The sequence below is a fragment of the Mobula hypostoma genome, chromosome 17 (genome assembly GCF_963921235.1).
Source record: "Mobula hypostoma chromosome 17, sMobHyp1.1, whole genome shotgun sequence".
In the NCBI taxonomy this organism is placed as follows: Eukaryota; Metazoa; Chordata; class Chondrichthyes; order Myliobatiformes; family Myliobatidae; genus Mobula; species Mobula hypostoma.
Window position 1 is genome coordinate 616,886 of NC_086113.1, and position 26,121 is coordinate 643,006.

Consider the following 26,121-nt stretch of genomic DNA (forward strand, 5'->3'; position numbering starts at 1 on the left):
GAAACTTTAAAAAATCCTTATCAGATAGCAAAGTTAGATTAAAGTGCCAAGATCTGTTTGTTTGAGGAAGACCAGGGAGATTTAAAGATAAAAGCACAGGGACATGATCTGAGCCAGCAATCTCTTTATATTTACAGGATCGAACTAATAGATCCTGTAATTACTATCAATAAAAAAATAATCAATTCTGGAATACATATGGTGGACATGAGAAAAAAACAAGTACTCCCTGCCTAGTGGATTTAAGAAATGCCATACATCAACAATACCACATTTCATTAGAAAAGATTGAATAAACAAAGCTGATTTATTAAGTGTCGCTGGTTTAAAAGATGACCGATCTAAAGCTGGATGTAACCAGCAATTAAAGTCTCCTCCCATCACCAATGAGTAAAGGCTCAAATCCGGCAAAAATGAAAAAAAAAAGCTCAAAGAATTCTGGGTCATCTGTATTCGGGGCATATAGATCAGCAAATACCATTAATTTATTATCTAATTTTCCTGACACTATGACAAAATGCCCATTAGTATCAGACACTACTTTATGTTGGACAAAGGGAACTGTATTATCTATAAAGATCAAAACTTCCCCAGACTTATCCTGAAAAGAGGAATGAAAATGTAGTCCTTTCCATCTACTGAAAAGGCATAAATTGTCACAATTAAGTACGTGAGTTTCTTGTAGAAAAATAATTGGACTAGGTCAGTTAATAATTTGATCCATTTTAATATTATTTAATAGAAAGGTCAAAGTAATAACCACTGGAATGTATATTAGAACCAAACAATAAACCTTGAAATGTGGTAACCAAGCAACAGATTTGGCTAAAAATCCAAAACAGCTTCCAGAAAAAAAGCCATCCCCCCGACCCTCCTCCCAAAGTCAGAAAGCCGGCCAAAAGAAAGCCGACAACTAACTCTAATGATGTCACCCTCCCAAAAAAACCTACTGGTTTAGCTCCTAATTAGTTTCAAGGTTAACTGCATTTTAACCTAGACAAAACAGTAGACAAAGAAAAAAACTTAATCCTCATAACAAGAACGCATAGATTAATTATTACAGTTTCAAAATGATTAAATGAAAATTACCCAAGCTAAGCCTTATTGACAGAAAAAAACCTCAAGGAAAATAAGTATAATATAAAATAATAAAAAACCTATCAAAATTCAAAACATATGAATACACAAGATATTAACTCATTAAATTTCTCTAAGTAAAGCATTTAAAGTTTCAAAAGGAGAGTTAGCTACAAAGGTTTACCAAAAGTAAAAGAAGCAATTATTCATGTAGAAAGATACTGAACAGTTAATCTTAGAATTTCTGAGCTTCTTCACTCGAATGGAACCATTCCTTAGAGCTATCCTTCAGTATAATTCTGAGCCAAGCAGGATAACAAGGAAAAGGTTTAAAACCTTTGTTAAAAAGTTCCGACATAACCTTTTTGAACTTAGCACGCTCATTCATGACCTTGGGTGAAAAATCCTCCACGATCCTGATCTTCTGACCATTATAATCAATCATTCCTCTTCGATGGAATTCAGGAATTAAACGATCCTTTGTTTGAAATTCATGAAAGCAGATTATTACTGATCTGGGTCTCGCTCCTGGAATTGGTCTAGGCACAGGCAATCTATGAGCTTGATCAATCATAAGTAAAGATGTTAAAGTTTTAGGAAATAATTGTGCCAAAAAGCTTGCAAAGAATTCCGTAGGCTTATCACCTTCTGTTGACTCTTCAAGGCCCAGAATTCGTAGGTTATTTCTTCTGCTTCTATTTTCTAAATCGATAATCTTCTGTCTTAATTTTTCATTAGACTTGGATTGTTTTTCACAAAGCTTTTGCAGGTCATCAATTCTCGCATCCAAAATCGTCAGAGTTCCTTCATTCTCTTCTATTCGTTTATCATATTCAATTAAGGTTTTTTGAATAGAATCCAATTTTGTATCTATTTTTTAAATTTCAGAGCTGAGTTGCTGGAACTCCTCGGAAGATTTTTTCTGTGTTTTCAAAACAGTTCCATAATAGATTCCAAAGTTGCGGGAGGCTCTTCTTCCTTTTTTAGTACTTTTGGCACCCCTTTGTAGCCATAGTAAAGCAATATCACGTTTAAAAGTAAGGTTTCAAAGCAGGCTGAAAACAGTAAAGTTAAGTAAAATAGAAGCAACTGTAAAAAGCTGCTAATCCATCAATGACCAATAGGAATCTCCAGGAAATTTACAAAGATTTTGCTGGGTCTAAAGGACCTGAGCTACAAGGAAAGATTGAACAGGTTAGGACTCTATTCCTTGGAATGTAAAAGAATAAAAGAAGACTTGATAGCGGTATACAACATTATGAGGTATATAGATAGGGTAAATGCAAGCAGGCTTTTTCCACTGAGGTTGGAGGAGACTACAACTGGAGGTTATTGGTTAGGGGTGAAAGGTGAAAAGTTTAAGAGGAACATGAGGGGAAACATGAGAGTGTAAAACGAGCTGCCAGCACAGGTACACACCAGCTCAATTTCAACATTTCGGATAGGTACATGCATAGTAAGGATATGAAGGGCTATGGTCCTGGTGCAAGTTGATGGGAGTAGGCAGTTTAAATGGTTTGGCACAGCCTAGATGGGCTGAAGGGCCTATTTCTGTGCTCTATTTTTGTATGATTCTAAATCACACCTTAAATCTATGCTCTCTAGATTTTAATTTCCTTCCCCTGGAAAAAGGTCTTGTACAGCTCATGGTTTTGCACACCTCCATGAGAGGTAGTCACGCCTCCTCCACCACCTCCAGGTAGTCAAGTCCTGGCAGCATCTTCATAAATCTCCTTCACTCTCTATTTTCAATTTCTAATATCTTCATGTTTGTACTTAGCTTAATTCGTGATCTACGTACTTTGCTTTTCTCTTAGGATCGATTTTGTTATGTGTTGTAAAACCTAAAAAACTCAAAATTGTAAAAATTGGTAGAATTGAACACATGTACACTGCAGAAGCCCATTCTCTGCAGTTCTGACTAAGCATCTCTCTTATTTTACCACATAGTCCTGCTGAACATAGATTTTATTTGATGGCACGGTAATAACTTAAGCTTTCAATTGTATTTACAGATTCCATCAAGACTGCTACAGGTGTGCACAGTGTCCTAATATTTGCATCTTGCCTAGTGGTTCCTATCATTGGTGTGGCCTGTTTCCTTTATAAGTAAGTTTGGAATAATCATCAGGAAAAGTAATGATTAGACATAAGGCTAGACAAATTCCAAAACTTTTCAGAAGATCTTTACTGCCAGTAAGTTTACCGAAGTCAAACTAATTGTATAACAGAAGTTCCCAACTTGGAGCCTACTGACCTGTTGGTTAATAGTTGGTTAATAGTTTTATTTCTCTTTCGAAAAATGCCTTCATTTCCCCGGCTAAATTTTATAGGACTGTAGATGCTTTACAGTTAGACAGCACAGAAACTGACTCTTTGGCACAACTGGTCCATGCTGGTTAGAAAATGTGTGCATACATGATTTCCTTAACATTCAGTGCCGATATTTAAATGGAATGAATTTATTGTTGAGGGCAGATACGTGGAACTGAAATTGTACCACATTGAGTTTTGCCCTTGAGTAAACTTCCAATGCAGTGACAAGTCCTTCATCTTTTTTGTAGTCTGCATCAATATAACAACTAGCAGAGAATCCAGGGTTCTTCACAGTTGTGGAGTAGTATAAATCCTAAATGAGACACCACAAATAACCCCAATTTTTTTTCCAAAGAAAGCCATAACTTTGCAGAAAATTGATTATCTTCAGAAAAAAAATTAAGCTTTTTTTGATTTTGAGAAGTTGAAGATAGTGAGTGGTTTCTTTTTGTCAGATTGTGGATCTTTTTTCTTCCCACTGGTACTACAAGCAGCATGTGCAAAGCCCAGGCCTGGTTCTACTGAGGTCCATTGGCCAGGTCTTGCAACTGGGCCAATGATCTTCCCAAATGACTATCCAGATGCCGAAGTCAACATAGCTTCAATAAACCTAAAACTTTACAAATGAATCTTGTAAATCACTTTACTTCATAAACATGATTCTTTTACTAAATCTCCCTTTTCCAATACTTGGGACTTTTAATATTCTCATTTTTGTGATTCACCTTTGCATAAAAAGAAATAATGCTTCCTGATAATGAGGTAGGTTATAATTCCTAATTATTTGGGGTGGCATCATGATATTACTGCACCAGCAACTTCCAATTGGGGTTCAATTCCTGCTGCTCTCATGACTGTGTGGGTTTCCTCAGGATGCTCCAGTTTCTTCCCACATTCCAAAGATGTATGGGTTAGTTTTTGTTGGTGCCAGAACCATGGCAGTGGTACAGTGTTGCTGATTTGATTTGGTGCAAAACAATGCATCTCACTAAGTTTTGATGCTTCGAAGTACATGCGACAAATAAAGTTACTTTTTAATGCAAAACTGTAAAGCAGTTTTTCAGAAGGAATATGGGGCATAGAAACTGACAATGATCTGAATATTTGAAATCTGTTTGCCTTACACATGCATACATTTCCAGATATTTCTACGAATTTTGCTCATGTTAATGAATAAAAACAAGTGGGTTGACATCTTTCAATCTTCCACATTTCAAGTTAACATTTTTCTCCAAATCTTATTATTTATTTAAAATCCAGCAATGAATAGTTTCTTGGGGGGCAGGGGGGAGTGCTTAATGTGAGGGCTGTGTAAGATTCGATTTACTAGGAATTTTAAACTTGCCTTACAGGCGCTACAAGGAATACTCGCCGATTGTTAAACCAGCAAAGGATAGAAAAGAACAACTGATGATGAACAGCGTTAATACCTGTGTATACTTCCGTAAGCTGAATACCACACTCCTCGGTGGGAATGATGAGAAAAGCCCACTACTGAAAAAAACTGTGATCATTTAATCAGCAGCTCATCCAAGCAGATGTATGCTTCAGGAATAGTCTGCTTTTGGTATGGTTATGCATAGGGCTTAAGCATTACTAATATAGAATTACATTACTATCTACTCCTTATGACTAGAATACAACACAAAGTGCTTGAAATCCAATTGTCAGTCCTTTTCCCACTGCCTGATGATTGAAGACAATTTGTATTTATAAATATTATCAATGTTCATCTCTTAAATCTGAGAGTAATTTTCTCTTACTTTTTTTCCTCAAATGAACGGTAAAATTCATTCCATTCTGCTAACTAATAACATTTTACTCCACGTTTTATAGAGATGGCAAAATGACAGTTCCATTATATTACTCACAAAATAATCTGCAGATGCTGGGGTCAAAGCAACACTCACAACACGCTAGAGGAACTCAGCAGGTCGGGCAGCATCCGTGGAAAAGATCGGTCGACGTTTCCACGGATGCTGCCCGACCTGCTGAGTTCCTCCAGCGTGTTGTGAGTGTTCCATTATATTACTAATAGCTGTTAGAAATAAATAGATTGCAAAGATCAGGCTTCCAATGACACCATTGTGATCAGAATCTCTATAGCCAAAATGTGTTGAGAAGTCCTTCTACAGTAACAAGGAATGGACTTCTGTGTCTAACTGACTGTATGTAAGGCATCTTTATAATGAGATTGCTAGTGGACCAACAAGGCTTGCATCTTTCAAGCTGCTGTTCAGATATTTTAGGTTAGATATTGGCAAACACACCAATATAATAATAAATAGTTAAAATATCCTTGTTGTAGTTATGTCTTTTATTATACTTCAGAATGGGTAAAAGGCCACAGATACACTTATTACACATTGGGTGAGTCCACATTTAGAGTGTTTTGTACAAGGTTGGTCACCTACCTACAGGAAAGTCATCCGTAATACTGACAGAATGTAGAGACAATTTACAAGGATGTTTCTGGGACTCGAGGACCTGAGTTATAGGGAAAGAGTGAACAGGTTAGCACTTTATTTCCTGGACCATAGGAGAATGAGAGGAGATTTGATAGAGAATCACAAAATTATGAGGGATATAGATGTGGTAAATGTAAGCAGGCTTTTTCCACTGTGGTCATAGATTAAGGATGTAACAAAGGTTCAAAGGTTCACTTATTATCAAAGTGTGCATCCATATACAGCTCTGAGGTTCATCTTCTCCAGAAAGCCACAAAGCAAAGAAAAACCATGAAAGTCATGCAGAGAAACATCAAACCTACCCCTACCCCTACCCCCACACAAAGAAGAACGGCAACACAATCATCCGCCCCCAGAGCCCCCTCCCCCGCACAAAAGAACTAACTGAATGCAATAAGAATATCAACCCCCAAACCCTCCTCCTCTCGCACAACAGAACAGAAAGGAATGTGCAAAAACAAACATAGAGACCATTAAGTGTGAAAAAGTCCGCAGTCCATAAACGCAATACTCCAATCCATAAATGTAGAACCTTAGTAACATCCTCCAATATCATCGAAAGAGATAGACACCATACAAATGCAGAGTCCTACCCGCCTGCCACAGCGATAGACCGCTCACAAACTCCTTCTCCGGCAGCAGAGGGATCCCATCAGCGATCAAAAGGCAGGCAGTTGGTGCTGAGACCTCGTTGCCTTCCGCAGTCGCCTCAAAATTTTAATTGGTGAAATTGGCTTACACCCCATCTCTAAGTTTCTTTGTCTCGAGGCCGTTCAGTATGTGCTTGCTTCCTGGAGCCTACTCAGAGATGGCAAAGTGCGGGATCACTCAATCAATCTCCAAACTGTAAATTACAGGCTCTAACAGCTCCAGATTAAGATGAAAAACAGGCATAAAAGAAGTAAAATAAGCAACTTCATGGACTATCTGGAGGATGTCGACCGAGGGAGCATTGTACACTGGCGCTATCTTGACCAGAAAGGTGAAATTAAAGGGGGAACTTCTTCATTCAGAGGGTGGTGCAAATGTGCAATGAGCTGCCAGAGGAAGCAGTAGATGTCGGTTCAATTGCAACACTTAAGAGAAGTTTGGATAGGTACATGGATGAGAGGGGCGTGAAGGGTTATGCTCCAGGCACAGGTCGATGGGACTAGTAAGAATAACAGATTGGCATGGACTAGATGGGCAGAAAGGCTTGCTTCTGTGGTGTAGTGCTTTATGGCACTGTGCTAACATTAGCAGAGCTCTCCATAACATTCAATTATCAGTGATCCTGTCCTTTGCCCAGAGGTATAAGCCCCGAAATATTTAATATCTTTTGACTTTCCTTGCAATCTTCCTACTCACTTTGCACTATTATACAATTTCCATTTGTTTCCAATTGATTTCCTTGGCATCAATCAAAGGGAAGACAAATATAATGCAGACTTTTGGATTAGAGTTCTCTACCTCCATTCAAATTGTAAAGTCATGCATTCCCAGTCTTTCAGTCTGACAATCTGGAGCTGACTCCTCCAACCCAGGAGCCAGCAGCCAGGAGCCAGGAGCCAGCACACCTTCAGTGGAAAGTGAAAAGTGGTCTATGCAGCTGTTAAATTGTTCTGGCAACATTGCTTCTCTTTAGAACTTCTATGTGAGATGTTTAGGCAAATTAAAATCGTGATAAGCCCCAAATTTGCAGGCTAAATCTAACATCCATTTAGCACCTACTTTAATCATTTTGTTGAAATAAACTTTTAAGTATTTCAGAAAGATTTAAGTTTCTATAGGAATCATTTTTATAGGTATTTGGTTTACACGGACCAGCCAACATTGAATTGGACTGGTCTTGACTCCCAATTTGACAATGACCTTTCGATGTTCAGTGTGGACAGGCTAGTAGGCAGACAAATTCCATTCCCAGTAACATTATGCAATTGCTACCTTTCCACTCAAGGTTCTTTCTGCAAGCTTCTGCGTACATACAGGGTCATCTTTGCCAATAATAGTATGAGGGTCTGAACATTGCATTATCTAATCTTTCAAAAAAAAACTAAAATTTATTTTGACATGAGCTCATCAGGGATGAAAAGCAAGCACTGGAAGATCATGTATATCATTAAACTGTGATGAAATGTATCCACTGCATTCTCCTTCACATCTCAATTTGAAATCCTAACCCTCTCCCAAATGATTACACTTGGACACAGTGTAAAGAATGATCAAAGTTGAATCTTCTGTTCTTGACTGGATATATTCAAATCAATTACCTGATCAAATGTCTCTGCTCCTGCTCTTGGGAAGATTTCCAGAATCTTATGTATATGTAGATAGGCCTACAAGAGGAGAGGCTGTACTTGATCTGGTATTGGGAAATGAACCTGGTCAGGTTGTCAGGTCTCTCAGTGGGAGAGCATTTTGGAGATAGTGATCATAATTCTATCTCCTTTACCATAGCATTGGAGAGGGATAGGAACATACAAGTTAGGGAAACATTTAATTGGAATAAAGGGAAATATGAGGCTATCAGGCAGGAACTTGGAAGCATAAATTGAAAACAGATGTTCTCAGGAAAATGTACGGAAGAAATGTGGCAAATGTTCATGGGATATTTGCGTGGGGTTCTGTGTAGATACATTCCAATAAGGCAGGGAAAGGATGGCAGGGTACAAGAACCATGGTGTACAAAAGCTGTTGTAAATCTAGTCAAGAAGAAAAGAAGAGCTTATGAAAGGTTCAAAAAACTAGGCAATGATAGAGATCAAGAAGATTATAAGGCTAGCAGGAAGGAGTTTACGAATGAAATTAGGAGAGCCAGAAGGGGCCATGAGAAGGCCTTGGCAGACAGGATTAAGGAAAACCCCAAGGCATTCTACAAGTAGGTGAAGAGCAAGAGGATAAGACATGAGAGAATAGGACCAATCGAGTGTGACCATGGAAAAGTGTGTATGGAACCGGAGAGATGGCAGAGGTAATTAATGAATACTTTGCTTCAGTCTTCACTATGGAAAAGGATCTTGGCAATTGTGGGGTGACTTGCAGTGGACTGAAAAGCTTGAGCTTGTAGATATTAAGGAAGAGGATTTGCTGGAGCTTTTGGAAAGCATCAATTTGGATAAGTCACTGGGACTGGGCAGGATGTACCCCAGGCTACTGTGGGAAGCAAGGGAGGAGATTGCTGAGCCTCTGGAAAAAATCTTTGCATCATCAATGTGGACGGGAGAGGTTCCGGAGGATTGGAGATTTGCGGATGTTGTTCCCTTATTCAAGAAAGGGAGTAGGGATAGCTCAGGAAATTATAGACCAGTGAGTCTTACTTCAGTGGTTGGTAAGTTAATGGAGAAGATCCTGAGAGGCAGGATTTATGAACATTTGGAGAGGCATAATATGATTAGGAATAGTCAGCATGGCTTTGTCGAAGGCAGGTTGTGCCTTATGAGCCTGACTGAACTTTTTGAGGAAGTGACTAAACACATTGATGAAGGTAGAGTCATAGATGTAGTGTAAATGGATTTTAGCAAGGCATTTGATAAGGTACCCCATGCAAGGTTTATTGAGAAAGTAAGGAGACATGGGATCCAAGGAGATATTGCTTTGTGAATCTGGAAATGGCTTGCCCACAGAAGGCAAAGAGTGGTTGTAGATGGGTCATATTCTGCATGGAGGCCTACTCTTTGTGATTTTTATGAATGACCTGGATGAGGAAGTGGAGGGATGGGTTAGTAAACTTGCTGATGACACAAAGGTTGGAGGAGTTGTGGATATTAAGGAAGAGGATTTGCTGGAGCTTGTGGAGGGCTGTCAGAGGTTACAGCGAGGCATTGATAGGATGCAAAACTGGGCTGAGACGTGGTAGATGGAGTTCAACCCAGGTAAGTGTGAAGTGGTTCATTTTGGTAGGTCAAATATGATGGCAGAATATAGCATTAATGGCAAGATTCTTGGCAGTGTGGATGATCAGAGAGATCTTGGGGTCCAAGTCCATAGGACACTCAAAGCTGCAATGCAGGTTGACTCTGTGGTTAAGAAGGCATACGGTGCATTGGCCTTCATCAATCGTGGGATTGAGTTTAGGAGCTGAGAGGTAATGTTGCAGGTATATAGGACCCTGGTCAGACCCCACTTGGAGTACTGTGCTCAGTTCTGGTTGCCTCCACTAAAGGAAGGACATGGAAACCATAGAAAGGGTGCAGAGGAGACTTACAAGGATGTTGCCTGGATTGGGGAGCATGCCTTATGAGAATAGGTTGAGCGAACTCAGCCTTTTCTCTTTGGAAAGATGGAGGATGAGAGGTGACCTGATAGAGGTGTAAAAGATAATGTGAAGCATTGATCGTGTGGATAGTCAGAGGCTTTTTCCCAGGGCTGAATTGGCTAGCATGAGAGGGCATATTTTTAAGGTGCTTGGAAGGAGGTACAGAGGAGATGTCAGGGGTAAGTTTTTTACACAGAGAGTGGTGAGTGTGTGGAATGGGCTGCTGGCGGCGGTGGTCGAGGTGGGAACGATAGGGTCTTTTAAGAGTCTCCTGGATGGCTACATGGAGCTTAGAAAAATAGAGGGCTATGGGTAAACCTAGGTAGTTCTAAGGTAAGGACATGTTCGGCACAGCTTTGTGGGGTGAAGGGCCTGTATTGTGATGTGGGTTTTCTATGTTTCTATCTTCAAAACTCAGGACAAGAGATCCTGCTGTATTTTTGCTTGTCCCAGAAGGGAAAAAATTGAATTTGAGAAAATGACAAATTTAATCTGAATTGTTTTTGTGCATTAAAACTTTAATGTATTTAGTGCTATTGCTACAAAAATTGTTGAAAATCAAGCCTGAAACAATAAAGTGATTTCCACCCAGACACAAACACTAAATCAGCAGAGGTATGATTCCTGACGGCAGCTACCTCGGTTCAGTCCAGACTGATGCAGGCAATAAAATCTCTTCCTCAGGATAATAATGGGATATTCCTGGTAAATGTGCACTTCCAATTGTATCTGTACTTGCTGATGTTGTTGGACATCTCTGATTCTCTCAAGTTCAAGTTTATTGCCATCTGACTGTACATACCACATATACAACCAAACAAAACAACTTTGCTCCAGACCACGATGCACCCACATAACGTATATCACAAACAATACATAAACCAAAATATTATACTATAACTAAGTTAATAAAATATAATTCATGTTGTAAAGCACAACACAGGTAAACAGTAAACAGTACAGTAAATAGTTCACTGTCCTAGTAACGAGACCTCAGTGGTGGCAGGGTATACATTAGACCAGAAGACCATAAGACATAGGAGCAGAAACTGGCCATTTGGCCATCGAGTCTTCTCTGCCATTCAATCACGGCTGATTCTTTTCTCCCCTCCTCAGCCCCACTCCCCGGCCTTCTCCCTGTAACCTTTGATGCCACGTCCAATCAAGAACCTACCAAACTCTGCCTTAAATACACCAATGACCTGGCCTCCACAGCTGCCTTTGGTAACAAATTCCACAAATTCACCAACCTCTGGCTAAAGAAATTTCTCTGCATCTCTGTTTTAAATAGCTGTCCCTCTATCCTGAGGCTGTGCCCTCTTGTCCTAGACTCCTCCACCATGGGAAACATCCTTTCCACATCTACTCTGTCTAGGCCTTTCAACATTTGAAAGGTTTCAACAAGATCCCCTTTCATCCTTCCAAATTCCAGCAAGTACAGACCCAGAGGTATCAAATGTTCCGCATATGATAATCCTTTCATTCTCGGAATCATCCTTATGAAACTCCTCTGAAGCCTCCCTAATACAAGCACATCTTTTCTTATATGAGGAGCCCAAAACTGTTCAGAATACTCAAGATGGGGCTTCACCAGTGCCATGTCACATCTTTGCATTTGCCTTCCTCACCACCGACCATGCATTTTCCAACATTGTATTTCATTTGCCACTTTCTTGCCCATTCTCCTAATCTGTCCAAGTCCTTCTGTATTCTACCTTTTTCCTCAACACTACATGTGCCTCCACTAGTCTTTGTATCATCTGCAAACTTGGCAACAAAGCCAACTATTCCATCATCTAAATCATTGATATACAGCATATAAAGAGGTGATCCCAACACCGAGCACACCACTAGTCACAGGCAGCCAATCAGAAAAGGATCCTCTTATTTCTACTCACTGCTTCCTACCAATCAGCCAATGCTCTAAACAAATTAGTAACCTTCCTGTAATACCATGAGCTCTTAACTTGGTAAGCAGCCTCATGTGTGGCACCTTGTCAAAGGCCTTCTGAAAGTCTAGATATACAACATCCACTACACCCCTTTTATCTTGTAATCTTGTAATCTCCTCAAAGAATTCTAACAGGTTTGTCCGACAAAATTTTCCCTTATGGAAACCATGCTGACTTTGTCCTATCTTGTCCTGTGTCACCAAGTACTCCAGAACCTCATCCTTAACAATTGACTCCAACGTCATCCCAGCCACTGAGGTCAGACTAACTGGTCCATAATTTCCTTTCTGCTGTTTCCTCATTTCTTAAAGAGTGGAATTAGTGTCACAAATAAGTGGGGATGGGATGGAAGTGGGAGATGACCAAGGTGATACTGTACTCTCAGGAGCTTTTACTGTCCTCTGAAGGCTCTTGCAGTCTGATGCCTTGCAACTTCCAGACTATACAATGATGCTCCTGCAGAAAGTTCTTAGAATGGGGGCAAGGAACCTTACATGTCTCAATATGCTCAGAAGGTGCAGATGTTCTGTGCACTCTTGACTAGAGAGGGGGTGTTGTGGGTGCAGAATTCTCTCCTCTCAGTGGGGAGGGAATTCAGAAATCAAAAGTGCAAAGGGACTTTGGAGTTCTGGTGCAGTATTCCCAAAAGGTTAATTTTCAGGTTGTGTCAGTAGTGAGGAAGGCAAATGTATTGTTAGCATTCATTTCAAGAGGACTAGAATATAAAAGCAAGGCTGCATAAGCCATTGGTTAGACTGCATTTAGAATATTGTGAGCAGTTTTGGACCCCATATCTAAGAAAGGATGTGCAAATTTACGAGAGAGCCCAAAAGGGGTTTATGAAAATGATCCCAGCAATTAAAGGACGAATGCATGAACAGGATTTGATGGCTCTGGGCCTGTACTTGGTGGAGTTTAGAAGGATGATGTGGGGGAGGGTGTTTGTTGTAGAACATTACCATGGAGACGATGTATCCAGTAATGAGGGAGTCTAGGTCCAGAGGGCACAGCCTCAGAATAGAAGGATCTTCCTTCAAAACAGAGATGAGGAAGAATTCCTTTAACAAGAAGGTGGTGAATCTGTGGAATTCATTACCATAGATGGCTGTGGAGACTAAGTCATTGTGTACCTTTAAAGCAGAGGTTGGATACAGTTGAATGACCTAATTCTGCTCCTATGTCCTGTGGTCTTATGGAGAGCACACTGCTGTGAGCAGTCACTAAAGCAAAGGGCAGGCCTGATCCACCTGGCATTGCCATCTGCTTACAATTCCCTCAGCATGAAGATATCGCATGTGCTTCATGTGGTACACTGGTCATAAGGAAAGTCTCACGATTCATGCTGTGGGATTGGAAAACATTCCTGCTAATGAGGAGGAAAACCCTTATTTGGTGTGGAACAAATGGTGGTCTGCAGCAACAGAATGTAAATCAGCCCTAGCATACAGAAGAGTGGTAGATTATGATGGGAATACAGTATTGGAGAAATAATTTGGGATGAGTATAGAATGTCAGTCCAGACAGATTTAGTCAGCTGAAGAGCCTGTTTATCTGCTAAGATTATTCGATGGGTACCTCAGCCACCAAATTCTGGAGAAAACACTCTCTGCTGCTTTAGAGACAATCTGGAATTTGGAAGGCACTTGACGAGTCGGTAGCTGGGACTGAAGCTACCCGGTCTTGATTAAAAACCAACAGAAGTCAACTAAAAAAAAAGCATAAGGAGAGAAGAGATGAAATATGAAGGTAAGATAGTCAAAATATCGACGAGGGTACCAAAAGTTGTTTCAGATATATACAGAGTAAAAGAGGTAAGAGTGAATATTGGACCACTGGAAAATTATGCTGGAGAAGTACTATTGGGGTACAAAGAAACAGCAGACAGATTAAATAAGTATTTTGCATCAGTCTTTACTGTGGAAGAGACTAGTAGTATACCAGAAATACATAGTTTAGCAGGGCAGAAAGTGATTGTAGTTGCTGTTACCGAGGAGAAGGCGCTTGGGAATCTGAAAGGTCTGAAGATAGTTGAAGGAATTTCACAAGTATTGGGTGTAGTGTATATTGAGAGCTTCTATTAGCTGTGAGTATGAGACATAATCAAATGTTTTTGGGTCATCAACATAACAACATGAAAGATTTCTACTGTACCACTGGGCTTAATTTAGAGATACAGGATCTATTATCAAGAACATAGAACATAGAAATCTATAGCACATTACAAGCCCTTCGACCCACAATGTTGTGCCAACCATATAACCTACTCTAGAAACTGAGTAGAATTACCTTAACGCATAGCCCTCTATTTTTCTAAGCTCTATGTACCTGTCTAAGAGCCTCTTAAAAGACCCTATTTTATCTACCTCCATCACTGTCACCAGCAGTGCATTCCACGCATCCAGCACTCTCTGTGTTAAAAACTTACACCCAACGTCCCCTCTGTACCTACTTCCAAGCACCTTAAAACTGTGCCCTCTCGTGTTAGCCATTTCAGCCCTGGGGAAAAGCCTCTGACTATCCACATGATCAATGCTTCTCACCATCTTATACACCTCTATCAGGTCACCTCTCATCTTCCATCCCTCCAAGGAGAAAAGGCCAAGTTCACTCAACCTATTCTCATAAGGCACTGTCCTCTTCAGGCAACATCCTTGCAAATCTCCTCTGCACTCTTTCTATAGTATCCACCTCCTTCCTGTAGTGAGGTGACCAGAACTGAACACAGTACTCCAATTGGGGTTTGACCAAGGTCTTGTCTAGCTGTAACATTACCTCACGGCTCTTGAACTCAGTCGCACAGCTGATGAATGCCAACACACCATACACCTTCTTATCAACACTGTCAACCTGCCCAGCAGCTTTGAGTGTCCAATGGACACAGACCCCAAGATCTTTCTGATTCTCCACACTGCCAAGAGCCTTACCATTAAGATTATAGTCTGCCTTCAAAATTGACCTATTGAAATGAACCACTTCACACTTATCTGGGTTGAAATCCATCTGCCACTTCTCAGCTCAATTCTGCATCTTATCGATGTTGTTCTGTAACCTCTGACAACCATCCAGAATATCCTCAGCACACCCAACTTTTGTGTCATCAGAAAACTTACTAACCCACTCTTCAACTTCTTCATCCAGGTCATTTATAAAAACCACAAATAGCAGGAGTCCCAGAACAGATCCCTGCGGAATACCACTGGTCACTGACTTCCAAGCAGAATGCAAACCATTTACAACCACAAGCCAATTCTCAATCCACAAAGCAAGGTCTCCTTGGATCCCATGCCTCCTGACTTTCCAGATGAGCCTTGCATGGGAACCTTATCAAATGCCTTACTGAAATCCATATACACAACATCCACTGTTCTACCTTCATCAACATGTTTTGTTACATCCTCAAATAATTCAATCAGGCTCGTAAGGCATGAACTGGCCCTGACAAAGCCTAATCAGATTATGTCTTTCCAAATGCTCATAATTCCTGCCTCTCAGGATCTCCTCCAACAGCTTGCTCCCCACTGAACTAAGACTCACTGGTCTATAATTTCCTCAGTTATCTCTACTCCCTTTCTTGAATAATGGAACAATATTTGCAACCCTCCAATCCTCCGGAACTTCTCACGTCCCTATTGATAATGTAAAGATCATCACCAGAGGCTCAGCAATCTCCTCCCTTGCTTCCCACAGTAGCCTGGGGTATATCTCATCCGGTCCTGGTGACTTATCTAACTTAATGCTTTTCAAAACTCCCGCACATCCTCTTTCTTAATGTCTATATGCTCAAACATTTCAGTCCGCTGCAAGTCATCCCCACAATTGCCAAGGTCCTTTACCCTGGTGAATTACCTCTGCCTAGTTTTAGCTGTATAGAACCCTGGTCAGTCCCCACTTGGAGTACTGTGCTCAGTTCTGGTCACCTCACTACAGGAAGGATGTGGAAACCATAGAAAGGATGCAGAGGAGATTTACAAGGATGTAGCCTGGATTGGAAAGCATGCCTTAAGCGAATAGGTTGAGTGAACTTGGCCTTTTCTCCTTGGAGCGACGAAGGACGAGAGGTGACCAGGTAGAGGTGTATAATATGATGAGAGGCATTGATCGTGTGGATAGTCGGAGGCTTTTTCCCAGGGCTGAGATGGCTGCCACAAGAGGGCATAGTTTTAAGGTGCTTAGAAGTAGGTACAGAGGGGATGTCAGCAGTAAGTTTTTTATGCAGAGGGAGGTGAGTGCATGGGATAGGCTGCAATAAGGTGGAGGCGGATACGATAGGGTCTTTTAAGAGACTTCTGGATAAGTACATGGAGCTTAGAAAAACAGAGGGCTTTGGGTAACCTTATATCGTGCTGTAGGTTTTCTGTGTTTTCTATCTCCTCTGACTCCATGCACACATTTCCACTAGCGCACCGGTTTGATCCTATTCTCACACAGCTCATCCTCTTGTTCTTCACATCCTTGTAGAATGCCTTGGCACTTTCCTTAATCTTGCTCACCAAGGCCCCTTCTAGCTCTTCTAATTTCATTCTTAAGCTCCTTCCTGGCAACCTTGTAATTTCTAGAACTCTATCTGTACTTAGTTTCATGAACTTTTTATAAGCTTTTCTTTTCTTTTTAACTGATTTTCCCACATCCTTTGTCCACCATGGTTCTCTTACCCTACCATCCTTTCCCTACCTCAATGGAACATACCTTTGCAAGGACACAATTTTGTTGTGCGTTCCCCTGCAAATATCTGCTCCCAAGTTCCTGCCTAATAGCATCATATTTCCTCCGAACCCAATTAAATGTTTTCCTAAATCGTCTGCTCCTATCCTTCTTCAGCGCTATGGTAAAGCCTCCAAAATACTCTCCCACCGAGAGGTTTGACACCTGACCAGGTTCATTTCCCAATACCAGATCAAGTACAGCATCTCCTCTAGTTGGCTTATCTACATATTGCATCAGGAAACCTTCCTGAACAGACCTGACAAACTCCATCCCATCCAAACTCCCTGCTCTAAGGCAGTGGTCTCCAACCACCGGGCTGCAGACCGGTACCGGGCCACAAAGTATGTGCTACCAGGCCGCGAGGAAATGATATGACTTGGCGATATGAAACGATATGAGTCAGCTGCACCTTTCCTCATTCCCTGTCAAGCCGTGTTGAGCTTGAACTTCAATCTCCCTGTCAAGCACTATTGAACTTGAACATCTCCCCCCACCCGCCATTCGGCCGGGCGGCAAGAATATTGTCAATATTAAAGCGATCCGCGGTGCAAAAATGGTTGGGGACCCCTGCTCTAAGGAGATGCCAGCCAATAATGGGAAAGTTAAAATCTCCCATCAGAATAACCCTATTATTATTGCACTGTTCCAGAATCTGCCTCCCTACCTGCTCCTCAAAGTGCATGTTACTATCAGGTGGTCTATAAAAAACGCCCAGTAGAATTATTGCCCCCTTCCTGTTTCAGACTTCCACCCACACTGACTCAGTAGACAATCCCTCCGTGATTTCCTCCTTTTCTGCAGTCGTGACACTATCCCTGATCAGCAATGCCACGCCTCCATCCCTTTTCCCCCCCTCCCTCCCTGTCCTTTTTGAAACATCTAAACCCTGGCACACTCAGCAGCCATTCCTGCCCCGTGACATCCAAGTCTCTGTAATGGCCACAATGTCATAGTTCCATGTATTGATCCACGCTCTAAGTTCATCCACCTTCTTTATGATACTCCTTGCATTAAGATACACATGTCAAACCATCAGGCTGAGTGCATCTTTGCTCTAACGTCTGCCTATCCTTCCTCACAAACTCCCTACAAGCTGTCTCTACTTGTGCGCCAGCCACCCCATCCTCTGCCTCTTCACTTCAGTTCCCATCACTGCAGATCTAGTTTAAACCCTCCCCAATAGCATTAGCAAACTTCCCCACCAGGATATTGATCCCCCTCAGATTCAAGTGCAACCTGTCCTTTTTGTACAGGTCACTCCTGCCCCAGAAGAGGTCCCAATGATCCAGAAATCTGAATCCCTGCCCCCGCTCCAATTCTTCAGCCACGTATTTATCCTCCACCTCACTCTATTCCTATCCTCATTGTCGTGTGGCACAGGCAGCAATCCCAAGATTACTACCCCTGAGGTCCTGCTTCTCAGCTTCCTTCCTACCTCCCTTTATTCTGCTTTCAGTGACCTCCTCCCATTTCCTACCTATGTCGTTGGTGCCAATATGTACCACGGCCTCTGGCTGCTCACCCTCTATTTCAAGATATTGTGGACACGTTCAGAAACATCAGGAACTCTGGCACCTGGGAGGCAAACTACCATCCTTGTTTCTTTTTCCCAACATCAGATTCGCCTATCTGTCCCCCTAACTATAGAGTCCCCAATTACAGCTGCCATCCTGTTCCATTCCCTACCTTTCTGAGTCACAGGGCCAGACTCAGTGCCAGAGGCACGGTGACCGTTGCCTTCCCCGAGTTAGGTTGTTTCCTGCCCTGCCCGCCTCAGTAGTACTCAAAATGGAGTACTTATTGTTAAGGTGGGGGGGGGGAGGGCGGCCACAGGGATGCTCTCCACTACCCGACACTCTCCCTCCCCTCCCCTGACAGTCACCCAGTTATCTGTCTCCTGTGGCCCTGGTGTGACTACTTCCCTGTAGCTCCTATCGATCACCTCCTCATTCTCCCTAACAAGCCGAAGGTCATCGAGCTGCAGCTCCAATTCCCTAACTCAGTCTCTAAGGAGCTGCATCTCGATGCACCTGGTGCAGATGTGGCCATCAGGGAAGCTGGAAGTCTCCAGGATATCCCATATCTGACACCCAGAGCAGAAAACTGGCCTTGCAGTCATACCCACTATTCTTAAGTTAGAGGAAAAAGGAGATCTGAAAGTAACTTACCTCCTTACCTCACCTAGGCCCGTCCTCACCAAAGCCCCAATGAGCTAAACCCTACTACTCTGACTCGTGCTACTCCAATGACTGTTGCTACGACGACCACTCCGCTAGGCAGTTCTTTTATCCCAGAACCTTCTCAATGGCCTTGTGCGATGTTGAGCTACTGTGTTTGAGCACTTCTCCCAATCGAATCTCCTGCTGAAAGAAACTACTAATTTTTTAAATCTTCTTAGCGGCCTTGCACAATGACAAGCTACTGCGTCTGCACACTTCTCCCAAATGAATCTCCCGCTGCAAGAAACTCCTTGCTTTTTAAATCTTCTCAAGCTACTGTGTCTATGCACTTCTCCCAATCGAATCAGTTGTTTTTTACATCCTTTCATACCCTTATGGCATCCTTTATGCTCTTCTGTAAGTATATTGTGGTTATTTAAGTGAGTGGTGACTAGTTGCGAGAGGCATGATATTACAATTTTATATATAGTTTGTAAACAAGTAACCAGATATCTTGATGCATCATTTGTGATTCTTCCTTTAGGTAAGGGATATGTTCTATCTTCTGTCAAAAATTCTGACACTTTTTCCGGATTTTTAAGAAAATTCCTTAACTTTTCTCTTAACGTTCGTGCTTGGATTATCAATTTTACACTCCATTAGGTGGGCTATTTCTGCTCTTCAGATTTCATTTTTGTTTCTTAACAAGAACAAGAACATCTCAATGTTCTTGTTTCATTATTCACTTTGGGTTCCTCATATTCCGAAGTCAATGCACTGTTTGTCATTGTGTGTAGTTCTCCAAATGTTTCAAGTTTTCCAAAATATTTGGTAATATTGTTGGGAGTATTTACAATTCTTCCAAATTCTGAGGATGTTTTGTTTTGGTATGTAAGGTTATTTTGTTGGGGCAGTGCCCATATATTCTGTTAGTGTGGTGTTAAATATTAGGATAATGTTGTCTGTAAGCTTAGCTTCCACATCAGCCTTCTATGGGTGCTCTACATCTGTGTTGTTGCTATTACCATCAGGTTGGTGCTATTACCATCAGTTTGTTGCTATTACCATCAGGTTGTTGCTATTACCATCAAGTTGTTGCTATTACCATCAGTTTGTTGCTATTACCATCAGGTTGTTGCTATTACCATCAGTTTGTTGCTATTACCATCAGATTGCTATGCAGTTGTTGAAGTAATTCTATTTTCATCAGTGCTTCGGGGGTTGGCATCTTCATTATTTTCTTGTACCGAATTGTTGTGGTCTTCAAGTTGGTTTCTTTCTAACACTTGTGGAACTTGGTATTTTATTTGGTTTAACAAGTGTATAGGGATTATTATTTTTATTATATTGAAACACAATTTAAAACTGTTTGGGAGAATTTGTGTAAAATTGGATTACCATAAATCAGGTTATCAGTAGCCAGGGCAGCCCCTGCAGATCCCTACATAGTATTAGTGACTACCTTGGCTGTGGAGTGCCTTGTGACGTCCTGAAGATGCTAACAGTTCCTTTTTTAGGTGATGTATCTTGTAATGTATGAGGTGTCCAGGGAGGGTAGCACCTCCGGTGAAGGGGCTTGTGTCCATTCTGGGGCAGCTCACTCACACTTGGTCCCCACACACTCAGCTCTCACCTGTGGCCCCAAGTAGCAGTTTGCATGCGAAAGCAGCCACACCTTGGCAAATTGCTTTGACGGGTGGGCTAAACCAGGTGAGGGTATCCGGTGGCCACATACCCTGTTGAGATAGGGCCATGTTTGTCCTTGAACGTGAAGTCAGCTCTGACCGTCTGGATAGATGAGATCTACAGTGAGATACAACCGCCAGGCAGGTGGTACTGCAATGATCTGTAGAGGGCGAAGGGCATGTCAAGGCACGGCAGATGTCATGGTCACCCACTGCAACCAAGTGAAGGCCGCAGTTTGTGACACTTGTTTGTACCACTGGAGGTCGGGGGAGTGAAGCTGCCCCAGTCGATCGGCTTTTCCACTTTGAACACTCTCCCATATAGGTTTCCTGTTATCGCTGGACTCAACGGACAACCAGCACAATTTGTAATGTATGGCTTGTAACTCCCCCTTGTGAATACTTTAAAAATGTACATTACTGTCAGGTCCTTTAAATGTCTGACATCTTCAACTTTCAACATCCTCCTGTTTTTTCCCCTGGTAGACTTGGCACTTTAAACTGGGTTTCATTATATTGTAAGCACATCTGCTATTCAAATAGTGTCCGCACAACAATAGCGGTATTTTATAGTACTGCTATTCAAGTGGGCAACTTTATTCTAGATCCACTGAGTTTCTGGAGCACTGTTGGAATTACACTAGCATATGAAGAGTATTCCATCACACTTCAAACCTGAGCCTTGTTGATTGTGGAACCAGCCTGGGGTGCTTGGAGTTAAGGTACTCAACACAGGATACCAGCTCCTGATCTTGTTCCTGTGCCTACTGCATTTACTTGGCTCATCCAGTGAACTTTTTAAGTCAATGATCAAGGGTGTCAACTCCAAACGTCTCTAGATACAGACTGACCTGATGAGTTCATGCTGAATGTTGTGTGTTGCTTCAGAATCCAACACTGGAGTCTCCAGTGTCTCCCTTCTCCTCTTGGAGGTTGTCATTGGTGGGAAGGGAATTGTTGTGGTATGTCACTGCAGTAGCGGTGAACTATTCAAAGTCAAAGTCAATTTTTTAGCAAAGTACACATATGTCACCATTAACAACCCTGAGTAAGTACAAGAAACACAAAAGAATCAATGAAAGACAGCCCCACAGGGCAGACAAACAACAACCAATGTGTAAAAAACAATAAAATGTGCAAATACAAAAAGGAAAAAAATAAACAAACAAACAGAAATAAATAAATAGAAATATCAAGAACATGCGATGAAGAGTCCTTCAAAGTGAGCCCATAGGTTGTGGGAACATTTCAATGATGGGGCAAGTGAAGTTGAATGAGTTAGCGCCTCTGGTTTAAGAGGAGTCTGATGGTTAAGGAATCATACTGTTCCTCTACCTGGTGGTGCGAGACCTGAGGCTCCTGTACCTTTTTTCTGATGGCAGCAGTGAGAAGAGAACATGACCTGGGTGGTGAGGGTCCCTGATGATGGATGCTGCTTTCCTGTGACAATGCTCCATGTAGATGTGCTCAATGGTGGAGAGGGTTTTACACACACTCCTCAGCATCAGCGGCTCCACGGTGGAGAGAGTGGAAAACATCAAGTTCCTTGGGGTGCAGATCTCAGACAATCTCACCTGGTCCAGGAACACCACTGGGATTGTGAAACGGGCCCAGCAGAGATTGCACTTTCTGAGGAAGCTTAAACAAGCATCACTCCCACTAACATCTTAACTACATTCTACAGAGGCGTGGTTGAGAGTGTGCCGACCTTTAGCATCACAACCTGGTACTCCAGCTGCAGTGCTGTTGACAAAAAAGCCTTACAGAGGGTGGTTAGGGGAGCAGAGAAGGTTATTGGGGTCTCCCTACCTTCTGTCCAAGACCCATTTCAGAGTCGATGCCTCCAGAAGACACGATACATCATTAAAGACCCCTCACACCCTCTCCATGAACTGTTTGTTCTTCTGCCATCAGGCAAATGTTACAGGAGCATCAAAACTAAAACCACAAGGCTACTAAACAGCTTCCTCCCACAGGCAGTCAGACTGCTAAATAGCTGCTCCACCTGACTCTGCTTTGGACACTTTTAACTTGCACTGGACACTTATAACTGATTTTAACTTACATGTGGCTGTTGTGTTTTACTATTTATTGTTATGTTTATTATTTAGTGTTGCGTTTGTTATGCTATGATGGCACTGCTCCTGAGAAACGCTGTCTCATTCTGCCTTGCAGAGCTGATGTATGGTTAGAATGACAATAAAGTTTTTTGAATCTTGAATCTTGAAACCCATGATGGTCAGGGCTGTATCCACTACTTTTTGTAGGATTTTCCACTCAAGAGCATTGGTATTTCCATACCAGTCCGTGATACAACCAGTGTCTGTAAAAGTTCGTCAAAGTTTTAGATGGCATGCAAATCTTTGCAAACTTCTACAAAAGTAGAGGTAGAGAGAGGATGGTTGATTTTAAAGTTATTATGGAATAAAATACAATTTAACATTAGCAATATTTTGCAGAAAAGATCAAAGTATTATTGCTTTAAATATAAAGTCCCTTTTCTTAAGGATATAGGTCTTCTTTTAAAATAGAATTTAATATGAGAAGAGTCAGAGGCGAGATGAAGCAAAGTTGCTGTATATTGTATATCAATGATTTATATGATGCAATTAATGGTTTTGTTGCCAAGTTTGCAGATGGTATGAAGATTGGAGGGGCAGATAGCATTGAGGAAACAGGAAGGCTGCAGAAAGACTTAGACAGAGTAGGTTGTCGTCGTTGTGGCTATCCCTCGAGGTCGAGGATGATGGTCTTCGTTCTGAAGAAGTGGCCCACAGAGTGAAGACGCCTGTGCGTGTATTTGTTTAACGTGTACTTGATGTTGCACTCCAAGAAGCACACAATACTTCACAAATCAACCAACTGATTCCAATGGCATGGAAACCACGATAATTGGAGCTGATGGATTTGTTGCAGCCTTCATCCACCTTCACGGCCGTTGAGTTCGAAGTAACTTCGTCCGCCTGTTCCACCGTTGAGGTCTTGGTTGGATTGTTCTTTGTCAGGGACCTCACCCTCGACCTTACCGCCATGGGTGACCCTACCAGGAGCATAGCTCCAGACGGCATCGCTCTCGGGATCACAGGACCACACAAGCTTCTCCACCACGACAAGGTGACAATCCACGGAGAAGACAGAGTAGGACAACGGGCAAGACAGTGACAAATGAAGTACAATATTGGAAGATGCATGGTTATGCACTTTGGTATAAGAAATAAATGTGCAGAATATTTCTAAATGGGGATAAAATCCAAAAATCTGATATGCAAAGGGACTTGGGAGTCCTTGTGCAGAACACCCTAAAGGTTAATTTGCAGGTTGAGTCGTTGGTGAGGAAGGCAAATGCAATGTTAGCATTAATTTCAAGAGGTCTAGAATATAAAACCAGGGGTGTGATGCTGAGGCTTTGTAAGGCACTGGTGAGGCCTCACCTTGAGTATTGTGAACAGTTTTGGGCTCCTCATTTAAGAAAAGATGTGCTGGCAATGGAAAGGGTTCAGAGGAGGTTCACAAGGATGATTCCAGGAATGAAAGGGTTATCATACGAAGAACATTTGTAGTCTCTGGGCCTGTACCCACTGGAATTTAGAAGGATGAGGGGGGATCCTATTGAAACCTTTCGAATATAGAAAGGGCTAGACAGAGTCGATGTGGAAAGGGTATTTCCCATGGTGGGGGATTCTAGATAAGAGGCACAGCCTCAGGATAGAGATGCAGAGAAATTTCTTTAGCCAGAGGGTGGTGAATTTGTGGAATTTGTTACCACAGGCAGCTGTGGAGGCCGGGTGGTTGGGTGTATTTAAGACAGAGATTGATAGGTTCTTGATAGGACACAGCATCATAGGTTATGGGTTATAATAGACAATAGGTTATAATAGACAATAGACGATAGGTGCAGGAGTAGGCCATTTACCCCTTCGAGCCAGCACCGCCATTCACTGTGATCATGGCTGATCATCCACAATCAGTACCCCGTTCCTGCCTTCTCCCCATATCCCTTGACTCCTCTATCTTTTAAGAGCTCTATCTAACTCTTTCTTGAAAGTATCCAGAGAATTGGCCTCCACTGCCTTCTGAGGCAGAGCATTCCACAGAACCACAACCCTCTGTTCTAAATGGTCTACCCCTTATTCTTAAACTGTGACCTCTGGTTCTAGACTCCTCCAACATCGGGAACATGGGGGAGTGGTGCTGAGGAGAGAATGTAAAAGGATCGGCCATGTTTGAATGGTGGAGCAGACTCGATGAGCCAAATAACCTAATTCTGCTCCTATGTTTTATGGTCAGTCGAGGCGTCTACGAGAGCTAGGAAAGACCTGATGTTTGATCAATTTACGTGCTGGGCTGAATTGGAAAGGCCAGTGATGAGCCGAATTGTGGTGGTGGAGTTCAGGCCCCAGAATGTTTTGACAGCCAGGAACAACCCAATGTTCGGACAGTTTAAGTGCCGGATCAGATTGAAAAGGTCAGGGTGTCAGGTCCGGAGGTGAGGGACAGGCCAGTTCTGTTCACTGCTCTGCAACATTTACTCAGCTCTGTGTTGAACGGAGGCTGTGGCCTGTAGTGATGCCTGGCTTCACCTCTTTCGTTAAACTTCAGTTCTGAATGCTCTTTCACCCAGAGAGTGGTGGATATATGGAATGCTCTGCCCCAGAAGGCTGTGGAGGCCAAGTCTCTGGATGCTTTCAAAAAAGAGATGGATAGAGCTCTTAAAGATAGCAGAATCAGAGGTTATGGGGATAAGGCAGGAACTGGATACTGATAGTGGATGATCAGCCATGATCACAGTGAATGGCGGTGCTGGCTCGAAGGGCTGAATGGCCTACTCCTGCACCTATTTTCTGTTGTCTATTGTCTCTTTGCAGCAACACACAAAATTCAGCAGGAACTCATCAAAGACCTACTAGTCAGTAGGTTAATTGGTCACTATAAATTGTCCTGTGATTAGGCTAGGATTAGATCGGGAGCTTGCTGGGTAGCGCGGCTCAAAGGGCTGGAAAGCCTTTTCTGTGCTTTATCTCAATTATTAAATCTGAATCACAAACAAGAGAAAATCTGGAGATGCTGTATATCCAAGCAGCCTTGCTGAAGGGTCTCAGCCCACAACGGCGATTGTACTCTCTTCCATAGATGCTGCAGGGCCTGCTGAATTCCTCCAGTGTTAAAAAATCCGAATGTTGATAAGCTCAGCCACATCTTGAGGCTGGGACCAGTGACCACTAACAAGCATAAGTGGATTTTTTTTGTGCAGGGAAATGGGCCTACTTATTGGAGTGTTTGCCCTTTACCTGTTGAGTTCTGTTTTAACAGGGTTTCTTGATGTCAAGCACGGTCAGTAGTGTCAATGGCAGGCACTGAACCTCTCCTGTTCAGGTCCGAGATGAATAAGGCTCTAATAAAGTCTGAAGTTCCTTCATTTGCCTATCATCATTCTGGTCTCTCCCCCATCCTGATCATCACCCCAGAGATGCAGGGCCCTGTCCCGAGACGTCGGCTTGTCCTCCCCCCAACTCCTCTCATTCTGAT

General features: G+C 42.2%; 1 protein-coding gene across 1 annotated transcript in view; it reads left to right on the top strand.

Moving 5' to 3' along the window:
- The window catches only part of LOC134357925 (protein QNR-71-like), a 92,120-nt gene extending 86,835 nt beyond the window's left edge, over window positions 1-5,285 (top strand). The window contains exons 10-11 of the mRNA XM_063069703.1: window positions 3,093-3,186; window positions 4,746-5,285. Coding sequence (XP_062925773.1) covers window positions 3,093-3,186; window positions 4,746-4,911 — 260 coding nt within the window. The 3' untranslated portion in view covers window positions 4,912-5,285. The remainder of the gene's footprint in view (window positions 1-3,092; window positions 3,187-4,745) is intronic.
- Window positions 5,286-26,121: the final 20,836 nt, after the last annotated feature.